Here is a 24,394-nt window from a genome sequence, read left to right as displayed (position 1 = left end):
AAGTCTTCCTTTTCCTATTGAAGTAGCAGCCATGAGGTAGGACCGCTGTCGATGGGATATTAAAAGTTATAATTTAACTGATAAAATAAACATCTCCTCACCTCAAATTACTCTATTAAGGCCTTTAAAGTCTCTACTATATTGATACCCAAAGCCCGTACCGCCACTCAAAAGCAAAATCCCTTATTTTTACGTGGCACTGTAACACGATGTAGCAAACGGAGAGGCCATGTTGTCAGCCGGGACAATGTTAGCTAGCTTTAGCTGTGTGGCTAACTGTTACATAGCTACTGATACAGCGTTAATAATCTATAAATCAGCTTTAAAATCTGTGGAAATTGTGACTTGCAGTTAGATAATGCCTTGGAAGTAGAAGTGGTAACATACGGCAGGTTTATATCGACTGACATGGCTAACGGCTCTGCTCTCTGTCGCCCAGCATGCTCAGGCTCCAGAAGAGGCTTGCCTCCAGCGTCCTGCGCTGCGGCAAGAAGAAGGTATGGCTGGACCCCAACGAGACCAACGAGATCGCCAACGCCAACTCCCGTAAGTTGAGAGAGAGAGAGAGCGTCTTGTTAGTTTATCACGGGCACCTGAGCTTCACCGTTGTGCTGTGATGCGGTGAGGCTATCCTGGCTTTGGTGCCAACTGCTCCAAAGTGTGGTCTCCTCGGCGCTGCCACATTCACAAACCAAACGTGCTTCGGCAAATTGCAAACAGTGCTGTTAAAGGTCCAGTGAAGCGAGAGTTGCATTTCTCAATGTAGAAAGGACCCAAATTATTATGACTGTCAGCATTGTGGAAATTGGTCTAACCACCTGTGAAAAACTTATAGGTTATCCACAGAATCAAATAGGTTATCAACAGAATCAAACAGATTTAGAATTAAAATCTGGTGTAAAAGATGTCACCTACACCCAGATTTTAATTAATTCTCTGATTGATCGTAGTAGTATCATAGTATGCATAGTTAAAGGTAAGGCATCCCATAGTCTGTCAGACAGCCAGCTACTTGTCAAACTAGCCAAAATCTCTGTGCCTCCATTGTTGCTGTGTGCCGAAGTTTCAACTCTGGGTATTTGTTCCCCAAAGATAGAAATATTGTCATGTAGTGGACACACTCTCATAGGGAAGGTTAGGCTCTCGCTCAGTTGTACAAGCTTTGTATCATCTATCCATTAAAAAAATGGTAAAAATAAAAGTGATGCTCACTGTTAGAAATCAGCATCAAATATTTCCTCACTGAGTTGACATTACATTACATTACGTCATTTAGCAGACGCTTTTGTCCAAAGCGACTTACAATAGTACATTTTGTCAGCTGAAATCATTTCACTGGATCTCTAAGATACAAATCCACACTACTTATTCTTATGTGTCTTATTCTCAGTAAAGTTCATCATTAATGTTTCATCCAACTGTCTAATTAGTGTTGGGGGAAACTGTGTATTCTACACTTGAAAAAGGCTGTTGCACATCTATGTCTTCATTGGGACAACACACATTTGTGATTCTTTCCAACACAGCATAAGTTAATGACAATACATTTTATGATGCTATTAACATGTCTTGTGTTGAGAAGTAACACAAATGTATGTTGTCCCAAAGAAGACACGATGTGTTAAAATGACACATCCTTTCTAAGAGTCTACTACAGATCCATATGCCCGCTCTGTGCTAGCTAACTGTTGTCTTGTCTTCAGGCCAGCAGATCCGCAAGCTGGTGAAGGATGGTCTTATCATTCGCAAGCCCGTCACGGTGCACTCCCGCGCCCGCTGCCGCAAGAACACGCTGGCACGCCGCAAGGGAAGGCACATGGGAGTCGGTACGTTGGAACTGTTCGTGTCTGTCTTCTACGTGGAATACAATTGACTTGAAACTTTTTGTTAGTTTCAAGATTGATCATATTTCAAATAGTGTCCGTTTAACGATGACTGACTATCAATTTGAGAGATGAAGAAAGTTGACATTCCACTCGCTCTCCCTAGGTAAGAGAAAGGGTACAGCCAACGCCCGTATGCCAGAGAAGTTGTCTTGGATGCGTCGCATGAGGATCCTGCGTCGTCTGCTGCGTCGCTACAGGGAGTCCAAGAAGATCGACAGGCACATGTAGGTTCATGACCTCCTCACTCACTGTTGCTCCTTTATTGTTAGATGCAGTCTCTTGGCATACTTGGTTACGCACCCATACGCATACCATATTCAAACTTAATACGATGAAACATACTGTACTGAAATAGTGAAGTGCAATGTAAGCAAATGTTAAGGAAGAGTAGCTGTTGCATCATGCACAGCTAATGGGGATCCCAATAATAAACAACATAAACAAATAAACATTGGATTCTGTTTCCAAGGTGCAGGTCCTGGAAAAACGATCTAAATTTAAGGCACACATTCTGATCGGTCTACAGATTTTATTTCCACATTGATTTTCAATTGTGGGACTGGTCTTATGTTTTACTCTAACTGGAGTTAAAGAGGTATTTAAAAAACTTTAATTTAGCCTGATGAAGCTTGCAGACCTGTTGATTTCATACATTTGCAGACTTACATAATCTGGTGCCTTTGAACGGTCAGCGGTTTCTGTATTATTTTGGTAATAATTTCCTAATGCTTCGTTTCTCCCCTGCCGCCCCTTAGGTACCACAGCCTCTACCTGAGGGCCAAGGGTAACGTGTTCAAGAACAAGCGTATCCTCATGGAACACATTCACAAGCTGAAGGCAGACAAGGCTCGCAAGAAGCTCCTGGCGTAAGTCTCAATCTAAACCTCATCTTTTTGTTTCAGGGGGTTCTCGGGACTGTTTCCATGACGTCCCCCAAATAGGCAGATAGAGCTGTTTTCACCCTGTGAGAAAGTGTTGGGAGTAGACGCTAGGGCTGAACAATTAATTGAAATTTTATCAAAATCGCAATATGGCCTACTGCAATTTTCAAATCGCAGGAGGCGCAATATTTGTTACAGGCAAAATGTGTGTCAGAATACCATTTTAAATTAAATATTGTCGTGCTGCAGAGATGTCCTGGCCTACACATCATATTCTACAGACTTAAGAAAACATCTTTGTTTGGTACAGATCCCCGCAAAAATCACACCATAATCATTTGAATACATTTTTCAATGAAAATGAGAATAATGATGTAAAAATGATCATTCCCTCTAATATCGCAAATCATATCGAAACTGCAATATCAGTCAAAATACTCGCAATTAGATATTTTTTCAAAATCGTTTAGCCCTAGTAGACGCCCTCATCTGGGGCAACAAAGCTTATATTTGATGATGCACATTTTGGAGAACTAGCCTGGAAATTACAACAGAGGATTAAAAAAAGTAGCCTGTAATGAGGATACTTTAAAAAATGCATTCTCCTTCTGCTCTTCAGTACAACTGATAAATGGTGGATTCAAGTTCTTTCTGTTTTTGAATTTGACTTGCTGTTAATGTTGTGTGGTGCAGCTAGGTTTTTATAGAGCTTTTTAAATGATCCACATGGAAAGTTGCAGTTGCTGAAGTACGACAGTGATATGAAGGATGGATATGACCGGCTCTCTCTCTCCCTCCACCTGTCCTACAGTGATCAGGCCGAGGCTCGTCGTTCCAAGACGAAGGAGGCCCGTAAGCGCAGAGAGGAGCGTCTCCAGGCCAAGAAGGAGGAGTTCATCAAGACCCTGGCCAAGGAGGAGGAGGCCAAGAAGTAATAAGGCTCCACCTGTCCTGCCTGACTGAACGATGACAATAAAAGTGTACATAAAGACACACACTGGTCTCCCGTGCTTTCTCTTCCCGCATGATACTTTGAAGCACTGTAGTAGCACTGAAATCAGTAGTGCAGTGTTGGAATAAAAAACTGGTTAAACTACGTGATTACAAGGCAAACAACCACCAATATGAACAAAAATAGAATTTCAAAAAAGCATGAACCCTTTTTCACTGTAAAGAGCATACCTTTATATATTTCCCATAAGTTCTATGCTATCCAGTTTGATGTATACTATGATTTTGTCAGCCTAAAAAGGTCAAATAACCTGTGTAAGCTAAGTTTAGGTGGGTTTTCCTTCGACTGCGTCCCAATTAATATTGTCCTTATTTCCAGACAAGGAAGTGCTGATAGACAAATATATTTGTTAGGGTGGGAAAGAAGTTTTGTCTATTGTTTTTTCTAGTATGAATGCTACATGCATTCCGTGTAATTTGTAACATTAAATTCAGATTTAATGGTGTTTTTGTATGCTGACCCACACAACCTCTTGCAATGTGCGTAGCCTCATTTTTGACCCAGAGCAGTCGTTCATCTGACCAGACAAAATAGTCCTTGGACCCCTGATTTCAGGCCAGTTATGGTTTATTTCCTGCCTTCTAAGGAATGATAATCCTATTTACTTTCTGTATAGACACTTTTGTGACCTTAGTCAAATCCAGAGCACAGATGTTTTAGTTGATGAAAGATTAACATAAATCCAATGTCTGTTTTTTTTTTGTTTTTGCTAGTTGAAATGTCAACTATGTAAGTAATTTCACTGAGATAAGAGTTCCAGGGATCAGACTTAATTGTTAATTTCACAGGTTTGTTGCCACCTAGTGGTTTAAGGCGGTTTGATCAATCCAAACATTTGATTTGGGTATCAACCAAAGACATCCTGTGTAATAGAGTTCTGTGTCTTGAGGTTATTTCATACATTTCACAGCATTGGTCTTATTCAGCTGTCCGGGACCAAAGTTCTGAATGGTGACGGAACAATCGGTCATTATGCACTGTGAGTGTTAGTTATTGATTGATTTCCAGGCCACATAAAATGACTTGTCCAATGAAAAGTGTGGAAAAAATCTTTGTGGAAAAAAATGTAGGTGAGGCTCTTGTAATAATAATGACAATAGTAATCTTTATTTGGATATCACGTTTCAAAACCAAGACGCGGGGCATTAGGGCCCTGCCTGAGGACCTCCGCCTCCGAGGGGGATCAGAGTCTCGAGTTTCACTGTATTAAGGTCAGTGGTATTTTTTGCCGTTGATTCCCCCAAGTAATCTTCAACAAGCCTGACGGCCCTGTCTGCCAGAGTTAAGTTAATAAGTTCTCTGTTCATTTGACTACTGGGTTTGACACCTACAGACAGATGCAAAACTGTGTGAACTGGGCTTCAATCTCAACCATGCCACAGTTTTTCAGAGGAGAAATCTCTTGAGATGAAACAGGAAATTAACTTTGTGAAATCCTGGAAGAACTCATTTGAACTACAAACATTCTGGCAAAATGCAAAGATTTTGAAGTGCTGTGATGTACCGATTCACAGGAAAAGCAGCCATAAAAACAGACATATTTTCTGCTGTGCTGCACAAAAATACTGTATATAATACACATGATAAACTGAGATCTGTTGCATTCGGCTATTATGAACTGGGGTTGATTTGTTATACTTTGGGATGCTGTGTCTCTTGTGTCTATTGTTGCTATGGCAGAATGCATAAATTATGCATGTGCCCGACTAAGTGATCGTGTGTGTTTGTGTGTGTGTCTCGGTGTTGGCCTGCTTCACTGTTTTGTGCCCAATGTGTGTGTTTGTGCGGTGCTCATCATACATGAGTAACGTGTTTTGGTTGTGTTAAGTGCTCATGGGACAGACGGGGCAGTAAAAGTTCAGTCAGGCACCAGGGCACCAGGCTCCATGCTAAGCGCCCCTGGAATGCACCGGGGTCAGCTGCTCCAGAGCCACATGACCCCGGTGCTGCCCCCCTCAGGCCCGAATCTTCCACTACACCTCGCTGTGAAGGGCTGTCTGGCCCGCTATCAGATCTCCGTGGACCACAGGCTTCAGTCTAGCCAGAGGCTTCACTTCGCACATTATCAGATGGGAAAATGCAGAAAAAAGAAACAAAAACACTGAAAGCATTAATGGAAGCTGTCATCTTATGATCATCTACTCCCAGATCTTGAGTGTTATCTGTATGAACCCCCCCTAACCCGCCCCCCACCCTACTTGTTGAGCTCTTTCAGTCTGTGTTTTCACTACTCCTTTACTGACACAGACAGACAGCCACACACATGCTGAGAGAGAGTGCGGGAGAGAGAGATGAAGCGCAAACAAATGATGTTTCCTAAACAATGAGCTGGACCGTGCTGACTTGGCTGACTCACGGCGTCTGACAGCGCGGTGGGTAAAAGGTCTGTCTCACTTGAGTTCAGTGTGGTCCGCCGGTGACAGGTCAGGTTAGTTCAGCTCAACACTCGGGCCGGTGTGGTGTGTGTCAGGTCACACAACCTGCAGTACACTCTGCTATCCAGTGTTGAAGGCACCGGATCTAGGTCACATAGCATTTGAAAACAATTCTTGGTGTGTGTTTTAACCAGTAGTCGATTTGTACACACATTTCAAGAGGGATGGTAGGGTCTTATGGAGACAATTTGATAGTGGTGAAGACAGCGTGGAGAGCAGGGGACCTACTCATGGCACTTTTATCTTATCCAAACTTTAAATTTATAGTTCATCAAACCGCTACTCGCTTTGTCATCCTCTCCTGCTTGCTTTGCCTCTTCTGCATCATCTCTTAAAACATCCTCCTGAACCTGGCTATCATCTAGGGAGAAAATATAGACTAGTCAATAGCTTTTCAATGATGGCCAAATAGGCTACTTCATACAATGGTACCCCTCCTGTGTGTGTGTGTGTGTGTGTGTGTGTTTGTGTGTGTGTGTGCGTGCGTGCGTGCTCGTGTGTTTACATTTGTTTCAGCCTTAGCAGTTATGTTTCCTTTACCAGCATACATTATCCCCCAAAGCAGTAATCAAATTATGAGCCACTGCACAAAATTCAGCACATACTAGATCAGTAAGCGCCTTTGTGCTCTAAGTCCTGTGATCCTTAGTGACATTTTATTTGGACTTACATGAGAATGACACACAAAGGGCTTCCTCCCTTTGATGGTGATTATCTGCAACAAAATTCAAACTATAGGTTAATCTTGACTTGATCCCGTTTATTTTGTTGCCTGGCAACATCCCGTTGAGGATGAAATGTAGCCTAATGTATGGCCTAATGTTTTGTTTTGTTTTGTTCATTAATATAATTTTGGTGTTAAAATGTCAACTAGCTATCTAATCTCTGTTTGATCTCTGTGTCTCTTTTGCCCTGCTTGCTAAATTATAAAAAAATAATCATTATGACTCCTGACCTTTCTCACACCTGTAGTTTTCCTGCAGATTTACCTGCCCACCAGCCCATTTCGTCATGTTAACATGGCCAATCAATTTTTATTTCAAGGGGGATGGCAACCCCTTGCATCCCTCCTCAAATCGACTACTGGTTTGAACCCGCTAGGAATGCCGGATGGGTGGGGTTTGCCAGCATAGGACAGTACAATGAGTGATAAAAAGTTTAGGCAATCACAGGAAAGTACTTGGCAGAAGATTAATAGCCTATAATTAAAATAACTTACCTGAAACTGATATCCTGATATCACCCATCTCAAACTAACAAACTATTTCTGTTTCATCCAAACCTGATAGGCAGCATGCTGTTAATTCAGGAGGGGTGGGGGTGGGGGGACACCAATCTTTATGAGAGTGAGTGTATCAGCCTGGTTCAAACTGTGGATCGTACATGTTAAAACAGATAACCCATTGTCCTGATGTGGTAAACACCACCCATTTTCATTCAGTTTCATCCAAACCTGATAGGCAGCATGCTGTTAATGACGCTGAAGATATTGCCATCAGCTTGGCTCTTTACCAAACACTGCAGCACCAATGTTTATGAGAGTGAGTCTGTCAGCTGTGGATCGTACATGTTAACCCTGATAACCCAATGCCCCGGTTCAAGAAGAGGTCAAGCAGGTTTGTCAGGCTGAAGGAGGTGGAGAAGAGGAGAACAGATTTGTTGGGGTGTTTTTTTGGGCGACAATGAGTCCTTTTGTTTCCATCTGTCTGCCCCCTGTGTCCAGAGGCTGCCCAGCCCTGCCTTGTGATGATGTCACATGGGCTCTTAGAGGAAGTGGCCCCCCACCCTCCACCCCCACCCCCACCCCCTTGTGCCACACACACCCCTCAACCCCGACCCCACCGCCCCTCCTCCTCCTCCTCCTCCTTTATTGCCTCCCGCCCCGAGGCTAAGCTCCGTCGCACGCTGCGTTCAGGCTCCCTGTCAAGAGCAGCTGGGCTGGGTCAGCCAGGAAACACACGCACCGACACTCGCCAACACCTATGCAAACATGTTTAGCAACCCTCAGTCACACCTATGCAAATACGCAAACCAAAACACTCGTGCCCCTTTACACACACATCTCCCTGTGACCACTTATTGGGGGACAAACAGGCCCTTATTCACAAACACTGGCGAAATAAACATGCGCATGCGACCACACATGCGCACGCACAAATTGTCAACTTTGCGCTGACTCATCTTCCTCTGCTGAATAATGGATTAATCACACAGAGTTGAATTAATTAGATCATCATCAATCATTTACATGACAATTCTGGCGTGATCCAGTAAAACACACTAGCGGTTTGCTTAGGGCACACAAGGCGTGGCGCTGCACAATGCTGAGAAATATCATTGTGTTGCAAGATTATGAATGTGCACTTGAAAAATGACTTCTTTGGCTCTAATGTGGTTAAATAGCTTATGGACTCCTTGGGACATGGCATCTTTTGTCTGTAACAAACTAACGACTTACTGTTGTGTGTGTGTGTGGTGTGTGTGTGTGTGTGTGTGTGTGGGGGGGGGGTTACAGGGCGGCCTGTAATGAGGGGAAATGAGATGAGAGGTCTGGCTATTTGATTTAGCAGACCATCCGAGAGGCAAGGTGTTTCTGCTCATATCTCTCTGCTGATACACTCCTAATGTTCTGGGTCACTGACTCCCTTTCCCGCCCACAGCCTTTCTATTATCATCGCTATGAAGTTTCCAAGCTGGCGGAAGTCTTCACTCTTGCATTTCTCTCCACATTCCTGCACGCATCTCATGATGTGTGCAGGCCCAGCGCTCAGGGGGTGAGCTCTTTATCTGTCTTCTACCAAGACTCACCCAGAAACCGTCTGTGGAGAAGAGCGATTTTTTTCTCTGCTCCCTCTCCAGCTATTAAAGAGCTTTTATCATGTCTAGAGAAGAGCGTGTCCAAGTTTAGAGAGAGGGAAAATGTGAGCAACTCTGACACTGTGCATGGGGAAATGAGAGAGAGAGACAGAGGGAAATAGAGACTGCATTTGACTACCCATACACATTTACCTATCACTGGATCAGTCATTTCTGGCATCAGATATCACTCGTCCTAATATGCAAAAACCAGATGGTCCAGTAATTTAAAGCAGTGGAGCACATCACAAACACATAGCACACATTCCCCATGAGAGGCCCAGCTGCTCACTGAAGTCATTGGATCCGTGGGTAAAGGGACACTGCTCATCAGCCAGGAAACCATTACCTGACGTTCAGCTAAAGGGTTTGTGGTAAAAAGCGGTGTCAGTGTAGTTCTTCATTTCCTTAACGAGCTCTGTCCCCAGCAGTGCTATTAGCCTGATGTTATTAGTCGCATGGCCGTCATTATTGTTCATTACTCCCTCTTTAGTCTGGTCACAGCTAAGCAGCCTCCTACAAACCAACAGGACATTGCCAAAGTTCATTGCAAACCCTGAAATCTGCTGAAAAAAGAAGGAAAAAAAACTTTCCAAGGGCTCTATTGTTTTGGGGGGACGGGGTGTGTGTGGGGGGGTGCTGTGGCTTAAAGAGGAACAATTCAGCTTACTCAGCATGCCTCAGACAAGAGTTACTTGGCATGATTGCTTTAGTACACAGAGCTGCATTCATGCCAATGTGGAGTTTTCCACTGAAAACAGGACACATCATAACATGGCTCAAGTCCACCGGGGAGACAACTGTCTGTTGGATCGGGTGTGGCATCGATTAGCGAGAGTTCATTGTCAAATGCACGCCACGCATTCAGCGTATTTTCCCAGAATTCTCCTTCAAACAGTGCCATCCTGAACCTGTTTGTGAGCTTTACCTCCAAGCCTTTATTCTCCTTCCATCGCGCAGCCGGTAACGCAGAGCTACCAAATAAAAGCCAAACGACAGATGAGTTACGGCTCCTCTGGGCATCAACTCCCCACCTTTGTCTGCTCTCTCTGTCTCTTTGTCTGCCTCTCTTGCAATTTCTGTTTCTCTCATTTCCGCCGGCCGTTGCGTTAGTCTCCCTGGTGATCGGGCTGGCAGCGCTGCCATGTTATAAACAGATTCCTATCTCAGCTGAGTGGAGACTTCCCTTGCTAAGCCCCAAACCCCCTTCCACCTCTCCAGCTGAGAGGAACCCACTTTTAGGGTCAGTTGATATGAGCTGATACTGCTGGCAAAGTTTAACTCGAGAGCCTCACTTGAAGGAACCCTGTGAAGCTATGTGTGTGTTTGTGTGTGTGTGTGTGTGTGGGGGGGGGGGGGGGGGGGAGTGTAGGCGAGAGGGTTGGGGAGGCGTTAAGAGTCAGGTTAGATATCTGATTTGGTGGGTGGCCTCTACCCCTCGCCTAGTCTCACTCTCATTGGCTTTCCCTGACAAGTTCCCTGACACACACACACACACACACACACACACTAGTCAAGAGACAAACCATGGGCTAATTCAGTACTGGGCACTCATGTTACTGCCTCCTTTTTGTGCAGAGGGGAGAGGGGCTTAGGGGTGTGGGCGGAGGATGGCTGGGGGAGGGTGGGGTGAGCGGAGGGAAGGCTGGGGCTCCGGGGGAAGGGGGAGGAGAATAGAAGGAGCAACAGCTTTAGCTTTGGGACTACAGTGGAAAGTAGTAGGACTGTAGGACTGTCTGCATGAACAACTGGGGGAGAGAGAGAGAGAGAGAGAGAGAGACAGCAAGGAAGATGGGTGGACTAGAGTCACAACACAAGGATTAAAGAAGGATGTGAAGCAGCAAAAGACCGGTCCCGGCTCCACTGACCTGGATGGTCAAAAGACACAGAGGAAGAAAAGGGGGAAAAAAGAAGTGCACAGAAGACAGGGGACTTGCTTGTTCAAGAGAAAGAAAGATAGGAGAGCCTGATAACTGAGGAGGCGTGTTCCTGTTCCCTCAAGGAGAGAGGGAGGGAGAGAGGGAGAGAGAGAGAGAGAGAGAGAAACCAGACAGGCAGACAGACCGGGAGCAAAAAAAAAAGTAAAGGACAGGCAAAAGATTAACACTCTGAGAAAGAGAGAGAGAGTGAGGTACAGCTGGGGAGAAAGAGCTGAGGAGGAGGGGAAATCTGAAAACGGAGGGAAACAGGGAGAGGGAGGAGGGCAACGGCAACTAAGATAACACATAGCTGCTGAGCCGAGCGAGGTGTGGAGCAGGAAAGGACAGAGAGCGGGCGAGGGGAGGTAAGCGCAGGAAGTCAGCAGGAGGGGAGGCATGAGGGCGCTGCTCCTGAAGCTGCTCTTCTCCTTGATGCTCAGCCTCATCATCTTGGGGACCGTGCTGACCGCTCTCTCCTGGTACGTGTTCAACGAAAGGTGAGTTGGACTTTCAGGTAACGCAGGTTTCTTATTTCCTGGGCCCTACCTGAGCACTACCTCAAACTAACTTGGCGAATGAATTACTAGAGTTATGGGGATATAATGGTGCTGTAGAAAATGCAAAGTCCATAGCAGGGTGATGAGAGCAAGAGGTTGAGAGCTGACATGGGAGTGAAATAGGAGCTGTTTCAGAGGGTTTTTTTCCCACTCTTTCTGCAGGCCTTGGCACTTTCTTTCACTGTCATCGTCTTTGCCAAACTGTGGCTTTGCAAGGCATTTTGCTGTGGGTTTATATCTGTGAAACCACTGACAACACCATGGATTTTATGGTTCAGAAAGAGGTTGTGGTTACGCTTTTTTTATTGGGGGCGGGCAGGTAAATGTGAATTCATTTCACATTGAACACTGATGTCTCTGTGCTTTGCTATATAATGATTCATTTCATGATTCACTCCACTCTAGTGAGTGCTTTAAGAGTGCGTAGAGATGCAAGCAGAGACGTGTGTTGTGTCAGTGGAAAAAATACAAATTCAAACCACAACGATTTGGAAAATGACACTTCTTTGAGACTAAATAACTGGCATTTTGTATATTATTCTGCTCTTTAATCTGTGTGAAATGCTCATGGTATTAATGTGGTATTGATTTGGCTTCAATATGACACAAAAGTCAAAAGTCAAACGTTTGTATGTGAGGAAAAGCAAGAGGAAAATAATGTTTTTAACAAGCACAATGTCTCATCCTGCATGGATGCAGTGTTTGTTTATTTTGGTATGGTGTGTGTGTGACGGTGAAATATGAGAGGCTGTTTCCAGTCATGTGGAACAACCTGACTGAAAGGTTTCTGGTCCGGACTTTAGACTTGGTTGTTCATACTCAATCAAACTGGCACATTTTCCACTATTCTGTCTTCTGTCCATGAGAGATGCCTCTATATATGCATAACTCTCTGAGTAGGCCTAATCTATTCATATACAGTATAGTTGATTGTTGTCATCATTGCTACAGATGAAAACATGGCCTGGCAGGAGTCATATCATTGCTCAACGTCTCTGAGGCATCAGTGACAATCTCTGTGAACTATTGGATTAATTTACTTCCTTTTATGTAATGCAGGTGATTGAGGATGAGCATAGGGTCAAACAATAGATGTAGAGCAGGTTTTCCTCTTCTATCGATGTAAACAACAGATTCAGCCATGAGAAATTGGATCCTGGGCTCAGAGCCAATTAGATTAACTCTTTTATCTTGCTCTCTGGCTTTTGCATTTTACTCATCCGACCAGCTCTGTTTTCTCCCTGTTCCTCTCCTTAGAAATGTGGAACCTCGAGCCGCTTTCCACCGAGCCCAGAAGAAAACTGCCTTTAAGCCCTCTGAACCATGCAAAAGCTGCGGGTGAGACCAAACGCCATCACTGGTTCTCTGTTAAATGACCTCTTTCGTTGTCCCTTCATTACATGTTATCAAGTGCTACAGGTTTTGTGCACCTGACTGTGTGTTTTGGTGTGTGTGTGTCACAGGGATGGCATCATTGACAAATTAGTGGAGCATTACTCTCAAAGCTGGAAGAAGCAGGAGGACAATTCCAAAAAGTTCAGGTAAAAAAAATCATGTGAAAGGTTTCTCAAAGGTTTGCTAAAAGTCAATAAACACCAACCATCCCTCTGTGACCCGTTTCCCCTCTTACATAAATAGAAAGAGGAAGAACTATAGACATGGAAGCAAAAGTAGAGAGGGGGGAAATATGCATCAAAATAGAGGAACCCATGACTTCGGTGTTAACCTTATGTTCTTCATGGCAGATACCTTACGGTTGTGTCATGTGACTCAGTAGGGCTTTACCCCCTGCCCCAACACTATATTCACACTCTATATTAAAGGAATAGTTCACCCAAAAATGAAAATTCTGTCATCATCTACTCACCCTCATGCCAGTTGAAACACAGGTGAAGTTTGTCCATATAACACACAGGGAGGTTGCCAGCACAACTCCATAGCAGCCTTCTCCAAAACAACTGAAGTCAGTGGGGAAAAAGACCTACAGTATATTTACACCATAATTTAGTGCAAATCTTAACTACAGCTGATTGATTTGCAACAAATAATGGTGTATAGGTCTTTCTATTCAGTGGGATTGTTTGGTTTTGGAACTCTAAAGAACAGGTCCCCATTGACTTCAGTTGTTTTGGAGAAGGCTGCTACCAAGTTGTGCTGGCAACCTCCCTGTGTGTTATATGGACTAACAAATTTCACCTGTGTTTCATTCGGCATGAGGGTGAGTAGATGATGTCAGACTTTTCATTTTTGGGTGAACTATTCCTTCAATGATTTGGTTGAAATAATTAAAGATTTGAAATGTGGAGGGAGATTTGGCGAAGAGAAGGTTAGTGCCCTTTTGTATGCAGATGATATTGATGTTTTATTGGCCGAAACAGAAGGGGATTTACCAAAAATGTTGTCCAGTGCCTATGACTTGTGCAGGAAATGGAGACTCCCCATAAATGATATGTAACGCATAAAGCATTTCAGAAATCCAGTTGACGATATTAGTAATTTTCAATTCCATTTTGGTAGGACGAAATTGAATTATACAACATGCTATAAATGTCTTTGATTCTAGATGAGCATATGAATTTTACAAAGGGCACTGATGTTCTTTCTGAGTCAGCTAGTAGAGCTTTAGGAGGAGCAATTGGTAAAACTAAAGAGCTGAGAGAGATTGAGTTTTCCACCTATACCAAACTGTATCAAGCATGTGTTTGTCCAGTGTTGGACTATGTTTCTGGGGTTTGGGGACATAAGACATAAGAATCATCCAAATGTGAAGGGGTCGATAACAGAGCAATGAGATACTTTCTTGGAACACACAAATTTGCACTAACCCATGCCATTGCTGGGGATATGGGGTGGGAGACGTGAATTACGTTGGAATGCAGGTGTGATCCGGTTATGGAACAGACTGTTAATTAAACATGGAGGAGAGCAGGTTAGCCAGGAGAATATTTGAGTGGGATTTACAGACAATAGGTCCTTGGGCAAGAGGAATTCATAACTTATTCTTTAATGTAGGAAGTAGAAGGAAGTTTATGTTTCAAAAGTAAAAGTAGATATTAATTTAATTAAAGAACTGTTTTTTTGTCAACTGAAAGAGAAATGGGCTGTAGAGATATGGAATAAACCTTAGAACATATTGTGTGATTAAAAGTGATTATGTCACTCAAAATTATGTAAAGTATAATTTAACCAAAAAGAAAAGATCACTGTGGGCTCAAATTAGATCGGGTATATTAACTCTTCATGTTGAAACTGGGCGCTTTGTTGGTACGGTTGAAGAAAATAGACTCTGTCATATGTGTGATTTAAATGTTACTGAGGATGAAATCCATTTAATGTATTGTCCTTTTTATTATACACAGAGAAAGGCTCTGTTCAGTAAGATAAAAGGGGACATAGATTTTTTGGCTGTGGAAGATCCTGAAAAATTTAGTTGGCTTTTTAAAAATGAAACATTTTTAGTGGCTGATTATATAGAGAAGACATGGGAAATGCGGAAAAAGGCATTGCATAAATGAAATGGGTAATTTATTTTGTATTGCCTTCTTCTGTGTATAATCATATGCTTTATCCACATAAAACAGTATTATGGAACCCAGGGCTCCCTCTCCATCTGAGCCTTGCCCTATATGGCAATTTCTTTTCTGTTTGCAAAACACTGTGTCATGTAATCTCATGTGGGATGGGCCATTAATTTTGCATGACACGAAAATAAAATTTCATTCATTCATTCATATTCACTCTGTTGCCTGCTACTGCTGTCTTTATTCAGCTCTCTATGGAATTAAACCCTGAAGCTTCATAATTTAAACGATCTGTCAATTCTGATAGCCGTTATTTATCGAAATTGGCCACCTTTCTGTTCATAACACTAACACTAACCCTAACCCATTGTCTTTACTAGGGTTGCAAAATTCCGGGAATTTTCAAAGTTGGAAACTTTCCATGGGAATTAACGGGAATTTATGGGAATTAACGGGAATTTATGGGAATAAACGGGAATAAACCAGGAATTTACTAAATTGAAGGTATGCTCTTAATAGGGAACTTAAATATAGTTGGGGAAAATATATTTTAGCATAATCCTGACTAAAACAACCAGATATCATGCAAGTACAGTTGAATATCTATGCTATTCCTCAATCACATGCACACATAGCACACTGCTTACTGCAGGGCTATTGAGACCACGCCCCCTACATGCACTGTGCATTCCTGTGCATTTTTGTTAATTTTTGAATGGGTTGGGTCGGGGGGATGAGTAATATTTAACTCAACATTCATGTTTTTGTTCTTCAATGAAAGAATTGATTGTTCAATAAAATATTTAACACTTGATAAAGTTCTACTTACAAATAATTGTATTATTTTGGATGGATGTCTTCTTATAACAAAACAAATATTTATGCTTGGATATGATACCTTTCCATTAAATTACCCTCAATTCCCAGTTAATTCCCAGTTAATTCCCATAAATTCCCATTAATTCCCATAAATTCCCATAAATTCCCATAATTCCCATGGAAAGTTTCCAATTTGGAATATTTCCAAAATTCCCCAGCTTAACTTCCCATGGAAATTTACCGGAAATTTTCCACCCCTTTGCAACCCTAGTCTTTACACACCTAATCTGACCAATCAACCTACATCTCTCACTTATCATCTTAAGTCTTTCCTTTAAGTTTGTTCTTTAATCGAGAACTTGCTGTTCTCCAGAGATCTGCTGAGCAGCGATTGCCATGGCCTCACCAAGGCCATCATCACACAGGCCAACACTCCGCTGGGATCAAAGGTCGTGTACGATGGTGAGAAGAGAAAGCCCCTCCAGGTGACGCCCGAGATCTTCAGCACCTTTATAAAGGTGAGTTGTTTTTCACTTACCATTACTACTGTAGCTCTGGACGCTTTTTGGAAGAGAGGTAGTACTTTGCTCCTGCATGTTCCACCATGAGTCGCATGTTGGCTCTTTGATATACACTTTTTCTTTATCAGTGTGAAGGTGCTGCCGAACTTCAACAAGCAAATAGTAAACATGTTGTCCCCCACCAGTGATGTAGTTCCACCCTTGGGTCAGCCAGTGATTGCTGAGTGTACTTGAAATATGAGTGAAATTGTATAAGCATTTTCGTATGGGACAATGAATGGACAGATTGACCATATATTTCTGTTGCCTACTCTCCTCACAATTAGGCTTACAAGTTATATCTTGAAATGTAGTAACTGTAATTGTCCTGTTTTTACTCAATACAGTACAAAATATAAGAACTACAATACACAATAAATACAATCCGTACATTACACAATGTACACTACAATACAATTTATAATACAATATACAATATAACATACAACACCAGGAGCGTGAGTGTTATGAATAATATAAATGCCAAATGATAAGTGATATATGGTATTGCACAGTAGGTAAGTGGTAATATGATATAAGTAGTCAACACTGGCAGCACAGTGGTAGTGCAGTGATGATGCAATAACAGTACAACAGTCCAACAACTGTACAATAACTACAGTGTCTTGTGGTTAGAGGTTTGCCCAAAAATTCTCCACCGACTCTCACTTCACATCAACCCAGTCTGATGTCTCTAAGTGTGTAGCGTGTGTAGACTATTATGTTACCTATGATAACTTTAACTGTATTGCTTTACCACTGAATCCCCATTCATTGTCCCCCACATTGTATGATAACTTTAACTGTATGACCTGCTTTACCACTGAGTCCCCATTCATTTTCAATGCCGCCCCCTAGTGGTACAAAGTCAACATTACAGTGTGACTAACTAACAAACAAACAAACTAATGGACGGAGACCGATCCATCGTCCCCCCTTTGGTGGGAGACAACTAGGGACTTCTTGAACTGGAGTCACACACTCTACCACGAAGCTATACCCCCTCTCCTCTTAGGGCCTAAGCAGTAACATTTTCGCTTATACATGCAATAAATGCATCTGTAGACATCAGCATGTGTATGAAAACAAGAAGTTTTAACCTAAAACATCTTCATTTGTGGCCAATGCTCTGCCACTAAGACAAATTCACGTCCTTACACATAAACACCCATCTTTTGGCTTTTTGCATATGGAGTTATATACAACTGAGAGGAATCACTAATAAATGTTTTCACAGGGGGCACCCAGATTTGAACTGGGGACCTCTTGATCTGCAGTCAAATGCTCTACCACTGAGCTATACCCCCTAGTTCTTTAAGTTGAATGACTTTTAATATACACTATGACGTACAAAAAGACAATCATATTGGTGCGAACAGTGTATGAAAGATGTAAGAAAGTATGCAAGATGTAAGAAAGAAAGTGTAAAATAGTACAACTCTGTATCAATTAACCAATTAAATAATATTTTGGGTTTTGTGCTCTTGACAATCAAACAGGAAGGAGCTAATACAATTAAACAACAGCTTGTATCTTGCTTAAGTAGAGTATAGCATACATTATTAGGACTTTCTGTACAGACTGGCCGAATTACCTCCTGAATTTGAGAGTTGCCACAAACACAGAAATCATATTCACAACATATCCCTAGACACTGTTTCATAATGGCCGTCTTTTTATTTGGACGTGTCTTAAAACCTAACAGGGGGCACCTGGAATTGAACCGGGGACCTCTTGATCTGCAGTCAAATGCTCTGCCACTGAGCTATACCCCCTATTTCACACTTTCCTTTGCAACCCATCCCACTTTAACCTTAACAAACACCACAATGTGAAATGGAAAACAAGAGCTGTGTAATAACATTTTGAAGTCAGGGGGCACCCAGAGTTGAACTGGGGACCTCTTGATCTGCAGTCAAATGCTCTACCACTGAGCTATACCCCCTTGTATGCCTAATGGACAGTGACAGTGATACAGACTTGTCCCACTTAATATTAGCATGAAGTAAAGCATGTATTATAACATGAACTGTACTCCTTTTCTGACTGAGTCTGCTGTGACCACTCACACTTTGAGTTTTGTATAGACAGGAACAAAACACATTATCACTGTGTAAACACAGGGGGCACCCAGAGTTGAACTGGGGACCTCTTGATCTGCAGTCAAATGCTCTGCCACTGAGCTATACCCCCCTATGTCCAGTTCAGAGGTGTTATCTTACTTCTGTTTTGTCCAGGTTACACAGTGCCACAATTCCCAGGCCACAATGGAGTGGCGATAAAAGGCTTATGCACTCACACGTTATACAAACACAATTTTACCTGCTATACCTCAATTCACAACAAAAGTTAGCATTTGTATTGGTGTGAAAAACACACAGGGGGCACCCAGAGTTGAACTGGGGACCTCTTGATCTGCAGTCAAATGCTCTGCCACTGAGCTATACCCCCTAACACAAACTACACAATGTACTGTAGATTTTATCTCTGTTCTGTTTTGTCCTTCATGGCTGTCATGTATGGAGGGTAAACTTTGAGTCAATTACACTTCATTCCCTCACCATGGCTCCTGGTCCATCACACACAATCTATCATGAACAGTATTATGTCTTTGTTTGTTTTGTATGTGAGTGTGTAGCCTATGTGTGTGTTTATGAATACAATAATAAAGTGTCTGTTGGTGTTGATTCCAGGAGCATCCCTTTGGAAATAAATCATGGGACACGTGTGCTGTTGTGGGGAACGGAGGGATCCTGGTCAACAGCAGCTGTGGAGAGAAGATAGATTCTGCCCAGTTTGTTATCAGGTGGGAAATCTGTCCATTACATGCAATCTAATAATGGAGTGTGAAATGCTGATGACAATTAAACAATAATAGGCTATTACACCCACCCCTGTTCAAACTCCATGTAGTGATTTTCCTTAGCCCCTTTCACCCTTGTCCAGGTGCAACCTACCTCCTTTGCAAAATGACTATAAGAAAGATGTGGGCAGCAAGACTGACCTTGTGACAGCAAACCCGAGCATCCTCGTAGAGAAGTGAGTGTGTGGATGTGGAGACTGGATAAATCTCATCGTCACCTTACCATCTACCTTTAATGTCTCTTTTGTCTCCCTGCTTCACATCCTCTGTGTTTTCTTTCAGGTTCAGGTCTCTGTCGGAGCGCCGCCGTCCCTTTGTGGAGAGCCTGCGTACCTACGGCAACTCCCTGCTGCTGCTGCCTGCCTTCTCCTACAGCCACAACACGGGCGTGTCCCTGCGGGCCCTGTACTCCGTCCAGGACTTTGAAAGCCCCACCCGGCCCGTCTTCTTCAACCCGGAGTACCTGCAGAGTCTGGCCCGCTTCTGGCGCTCCCAGGGCCTCAGAGCAGTGCGGCTCAGCACCGGCTTCATGGTGGCTAGCCTGGCGCTGGAGCTCTGCGCCAACGTGCACATATACGGCTTCTGGCCCTTCAGCCAGCACCCACTCAGAAACCAGTCCCTCACCAACCACTACTATGATGACAGGCAGAGCAAAAAGAGAGTCCACGCCATGCCTGCTGAGTTTGACCACTTGTTGAGGCTGCACAGTCAGGGCGTGCTCAGGCTTCACCTGGGAGATTGTCTGCCAGCCAGCAGGTAGGCGCTGCACCCAGAGACAGCACAGTGCCTTCTCTCTAGCCTCAGCCTCAGGTCTTACTCAGTCACTCACTAAGCCTTATGTGTTAGACTGAACGGATGAATCTGTGGCACAGGTGTGGATCATGGATGATGGTTGCTTGGAGGTGAAGTTAATGCTGAGCAGGCCTATCAGCAGCCAAGACATTTGCACTGAAGTCAAAATGCAAAAATCATAAGACTGTAAATATTATATTCAATAATCTTATTGTGTATCTACAACTGTATTTATTATCAGGATTGTTCCAGCTGGAGTCTGGTGGTACAGTTATTTTGCTAAAACTGGAAAGCCATTTCTTAAGTAAAAACAGTGAGGGTTTTTTCTGAGGGTCTGCACTTTAGTGCCTTAAGTTATGCCAATCATACTAATGACAGTTAAGCAAGCTCAAACAGAATGTATTTTGAAGAGAATCAAATACCTCCTTGACTGGAAGACACTAAGCATGGATGATACGCATTAACATATTACACTAGAACCGGAACGTTGAATGTATTTCATCTTAACATTTGTCAAACAGTGTGTCACACATTTTTTGGCACTATGAATGTATTCACCACAAATCACCACTTCCACTTTGAAAAATATGTGAGATAATCCTGCGTTTATAAGTTGCCTAAGGTATGTTTAAACACATGAATATTACATAAACCCATTGCTGGTTGTGAAGGATCATTTCCGCTCTCTCTTTCTCACTCCATTTTATTTGACAGTGCTGGATGTAGCACAGAGATGAGCTGGGCCTCAGCCTCAGGTCTCAGTGTTCCTGCTGGGGTCGTCTCCTCCACTCTGCACAACAGATCCTCCCAGGAGCCTCTGGCTCAGCTGGACACCAGAGTGCCTGGTCTGTCTGGGCTGTGGGCTGCACAGGACCCTAAGAAAGGCTCAGAGCCAAGGACTAAACAGAGAAGCCACAGAAAGAAACAGAAATAATGGCACTAGTAAACACTTCCAGGAGGTCCCTCCTCACAAAGGTTGCTATGGTGAGCAGTTCACAGAGAGTCACAGCCCCTGTGTAACGACATGCTACCTCACCGTCTCCACGGTGACCAGACAGGAGTCGGTGGTCCGACAGAGTGGCAACATCACTATACTGGTAAAACTGGAAGGTGTGCAAAACCAACACATAGGATATCCATCCATTTGTTACAATTACAGTTTCTGTTTAAGTGGATGTAGATGCTAAACTAATGTAGATTTGACTGTAAGTCAGATGTAAAGTGATATGATGATTGCGAATTGCGCACTATGGGTGAAAATTTTCCTGACAACATTGCCTTTTGGATGAGCTTAGCCATGTTTGCATCAGGATTTCCATGCATTTTCAGGATGAAGGTGGAGGTTGAGTGGATCTCATGCAACTGGCATTATTGCCTTTAACTGTCATACTTTAAATGTCTTACTGTGATTTTGTCATGCAGATAAATAATGTGTAGACCAGCATGAGAACTTTTGGTGAGCCAACTTTGAAATCATGTGAATGTTTGTTAATTTGATCTCTGTGAACAAGAAGTGATGAGGGGAATGAAAATGTAAGTGAATAAATATTTATCAGAAAGATTCACTCTCAGTGATTGACTGTTCACATTTTGTTGCTCAAACAAGAGTGGGATTCAGTGTCACTGGTTGATAGTAGGTGATGTTTTCTCAGCAATTTACCTGATTTAGTGTCTTTGAGCTAAGTGCCCAATTTCTGCCAGTATCTGCCACTAGAATGCAGTGTTTCAACGTTTTATAAACAGCAGATTCTGGCTGGTTATGGGACAAATTTTGTGTTTAGTGTTCCTTTCGTGGCTTTGTTTTAAATTGGAACACCATATGATCCATTGATTTATGATTTTGCATGATATCATTATTTTTACCCACACCTCTTTTATTGACCCTTCTCCCCCTCCTCCTTCTCAGCCTCATCCTCTTCCTCTTCCATCTCCCCTTCATCCTCCTCCACTTCTCCTCTCTCTCCTCTTTACCACTGAGAAACCTTAATGACATTTTCTCCTGATATGTAGGGTACATGCCAGCATGCTTAATCTTATCACTTAAATTATCATATTTGTGAATGTATTCATCCGTTATAATATCCGCAGATGCCATATGGCTTCGTGTTTTTCCATATTCCATACAGCTGTGCTATCAGTGACCTATACGTTACTGCACCTTCCACTTCGCTGAGTTTCTCCTGCGTGTCCTGCTGCGGGGCGTCCCACAATTACCGGGTGGACTAGACACGCAAACATCTGGATGCTGCTGTCACAGGCTCAGGGCAGAAACTGACCAGGACAGCCTTGGAAAGCACTGGGGCACTTTTTTGTCCTACTACTCCTCTTTCCCTGTCCCCAAAGTCATAATGGTAGCATGTAGACACCATCTCTAAAATGACATCTGTGCAGGGTCAGTGCAGCCAGCCAATTAGGCCATTAATGGGATGAAATGTTTGTTTCTTTTTGGAGAAAATAGCCCGCTGCCACAAGTTGCTCTCCCAGAGAGCGCTCATGGGATTCCACTCATATCGGCAGTGACCTCGTTGTACATCCAGCTGCAGCACTCTACTCGCTCCCAGTGGCCATTCTCTCCAGGGAACTTTTTTATTTCAGAGAATCACAAAAGCACACTGAATCTTTCCATTTCCATTTTTACTCTCTATTCTCCAGGCACTTCGGCTGTTAACTCACTAATGAAGACAGACACTAAGTGGAAAACTCAGTGGCAAAGCGTGGAGTGAGGACACAGAGTCCTTTGGTTTTTTTTCATACTTTCAATTTCTTATAATCTTTGGATGATTTCTGAAAAATCCTCACTCTTAAATTCAGACTGAAGCAGTAATTAATTTTGTTGTACCAAAGACAATGCAATTTCTCACCATTGTGAGTGGGTAATTAGCAGCGAGGCATAGCCTACGAGCCCTGGGCCGTTAATGTATTGACGCAATTTCAAGCCTCACAGACTCAAATGTTCTCTCATCACAGTCTGAAGTTCAGCTGTCACCAAATGAACTGCCAAAGTGACAAACAAAATGACATGGTTGACGTGAGCTGGAGTGACACATCTCTCCAGTCTGCTGTGTTGTTGCTGCTACTGACACAACATCAGCTTGTGTGACTGTAATTCTCCTGATAGGACTGCGGAGACCCCTGCTCTCCACCAATCAAAATCAAACATAAGTCTCGTACTGACAAGACGAGGACATTACCACAACATTTCAAGAGTCAGAAGTCTTATTTTTCCGCTCACTTTTCTTGACATGGACCCCCACACAAAAGACACAAACATGAGGAAGACAGTTTTTTTTAATATGCATTTCTGATTTATTTTTGTAGGAAAATAGGTCTTTTAACATGCAACTCAAATGTATTCATCAAGCCTGAAAAAAGAAACATGTTTCCAAAAATGGAATAAACAGTTGTACTTGGCTGGGGGATACCAGAATGGCACTCAAAGAAACATATATTATATACAAAAGGCATAGAAAAACACACAAAACACACAAATACATGTATGAGTTCTGTACTGGTAATACCACTGGTTTTATTATCACATCCCAGATAGGTGACTGTGAGAAACGTATAGCGCAAACGACAAAAGCCTCAACATTACCAGAGAGTCTCTCATACAGTCTTTTACATGGACAGACAGACGCTGAGGGCGGACAGTGTGGGATTCCTGGTGAGCAGACCCACACTACAAGACTTCACCTGACACAGTCTGTTCTCACTCTCTGACTGATATCAACACACTGTATAGAGATGGTTCGTTAAAGAAAATACACTGTTATCCTAACAAATGCAGATAAGACCAATCTATTTCCATTAGGTTTCCTGCTGTAATGAAAGCTACCTGGGAAGATTTTTTACTAAATAACCTATACATATATTCCCCAATCATCCCCTCAGCTGCCAACTCACTATATAAATGGATGACTCTCTACTCCAAATATGCATATATGCGCTTATGCAGAGAAGAAAAGAACTTCTAATCAAGTTAATTGATCCAATAAGTTAGTTCAGACCATTTCTGTCCAACAAGCCATGCTCTCTCTCTCTCTCTCTATCTCTCTCTCTAGTGAGAGGGGTGGGAGGGGGTGGGGGGGTAGACAAATATGTTGCTGTGCCACAGAGGGACTATGTTGACCTGGATAAGTGCCAAAGCCCCCCCTACCTTCCCACAAAAACACATGAACCCAACCTAGAAAGCAGTTCGAGATGTAAGGTGCCGCAGTCCATACTGCCAGGCACTCAGATATTTAACAGATGGGGTCCCCCTCCCCTCCCCTCCCCTCCACCCCCCCATTCCAC

General features: G+C 43.0%; 2 protein-coding genes and 5 non-coding genes across 7 annotated transcripts; 2 read left to right on the top strand and 5 right to left on the bottom strand.

The window, feature by feature from the left end:
• On the top strand, positions 1-3,760 carry rpl19 (ribosomal protein L19). Its single transcript, XM_071540194.1, has 6 exons — positions 1-36; positions 440-546; positions 1,704-1,826; positions 1,990-2,110; positions 2,642-2,752; positions 3,579-3,760. The coding sequence occupies exons 1-6, from the start codon at positions 32-34 to the stop codon at positions 3,700-3,702; spliced, it is 591 nt and encodes a 196-aa protein (XP_071396295.1). The 5' UTR covers positions 1-31; the 3' UTR covers positions 3,703-3,760.
• A 6,989-nt stretch (positions 3,761-10,749) lies between these two features.
• Positions 10,750-21,653, top strand: st8sia6 (ST8 alpha-N-acetyl-neuraminide alpha-2,8-sialyltransferase 6). The gene is made up of 8 exons (XM_071540072.1): positions 10,750-11,486; positions 12,804-12,884; positions 13,010-13,087; positions 16,260-16,404; positions 19,140-19,252; positions 19,393-19,485; positions 19,592-20,065; positions 20,816-21,653. The coding sequence occupies exons 1-8, from the start codon at positions 11,386-11,388 to the stop codon at positions 21,033-21,035; spliced, it is 1,305 nt and encodes a 434-aa protein (XP_071396173.1). The 5' UTR covers positions 10,750-11,385; the 3' UTR covers positions 21,036-21,653.
• Positions 17,682-17,753, bottom strand: trnac-gca (transfer RNA cysteine (anticodon GCA)). Its single transcript has one exon. It is a non-coding gene; the product is annotated as a tRNA-Cys (tRNA).
• Positions 18,150-18,221, bottom strand: trnac-gca (transfer RNA cysteine (anticodon GCA)). Its single transcript has one exon. It is a non-coding gene; the product is annotated as a tRNA-Cys (tRNA).
• Positions 18,320-18,391, bottom strand: trnac-gca (transfer RNA cysteine (anticodon GCA)). Its single transcript has one exon. It is a non-coding gene; the product is annotated as a tRNA-Cys (tRNA).
• On the bottom strand, positions 18,568-18,639 carry trnac-gca (transfer RNA cysteine (anticodon GCA)). The gene has a single exon. It is a non-coding gene; the product is annotated as a tRNA-Cys (tRNA).
• Positions 18,826-18,897, bottom strand: trnac-gca (transfer RNA cysteine (anticodon GCA)). Its single transcript has one exon. It is a non-coding gene; the product is annotated as a tRNA-Cys (tRNA).
• Positions 21,654-24,394: the final 2,741 nt, after the last annotated feature.

Source organism: Centroberyx affinis, unplaced genomic scaffold (genome assembly GCF_046629955.1).
Source record: "Centroberyx affinis isolate AG114_WGS23_722 - 3 ecotype Tasmania unplaced genomic scaffold, CSIRO-AGI_Caff_v1 ptg000019l_1, whole genome shotgun sequence".
Lineage (NCBI taxonomy): Eukaryota > Metazoa > Chordata > Actinopteri > Beryciformes > Berycidae > Centroberyx > Centroberyx affinis.
The sequence above is the reverse complement of the archived record's forward strand: the minus strand, read 5'-3'. Positions and strand labels throughout refer to the sequence as shown.

Coding starts and splice junctions, on each gene's coding strand:
- rpl19 (XM_071540194.1), top strand. Junction 547..1,703: donor GATCGCCAACGCCAACTCCC/GTAAGTTGAGAG, acceptor TCTTGTCTTCAG/GCCAGCAGATCCGCAAGCTG. Junction 2,111..2,641: donor AAGAAGATCGACAGGCACAT/GTAGGTTCATGA, acceptor GCCGCCCCTTAG/GTACCACAGCCTCTACCTGA.
- st8sia6 (XM_071540072.1), top strand. CDS start 11,386: ATGAGGGCGCTGCTCCTGAAGCTGCTCTTCTCCTTGATGCTCAGCCTC. Junction 11,487..12,803: donor TGGTACGTGTTCAACGAAAG/GTGAGTTGGACT, acceptor TCCTCTCCTTAG/AAATGTGGAACCTCGAGCCG. Junction 13,088..16,259: donor GACAATTCCAAAAAGTTCAG/GTAAAAAAAATC, acceptor GCTGTTCTCCAG/AGATCTGCTGAGCAGCGATT.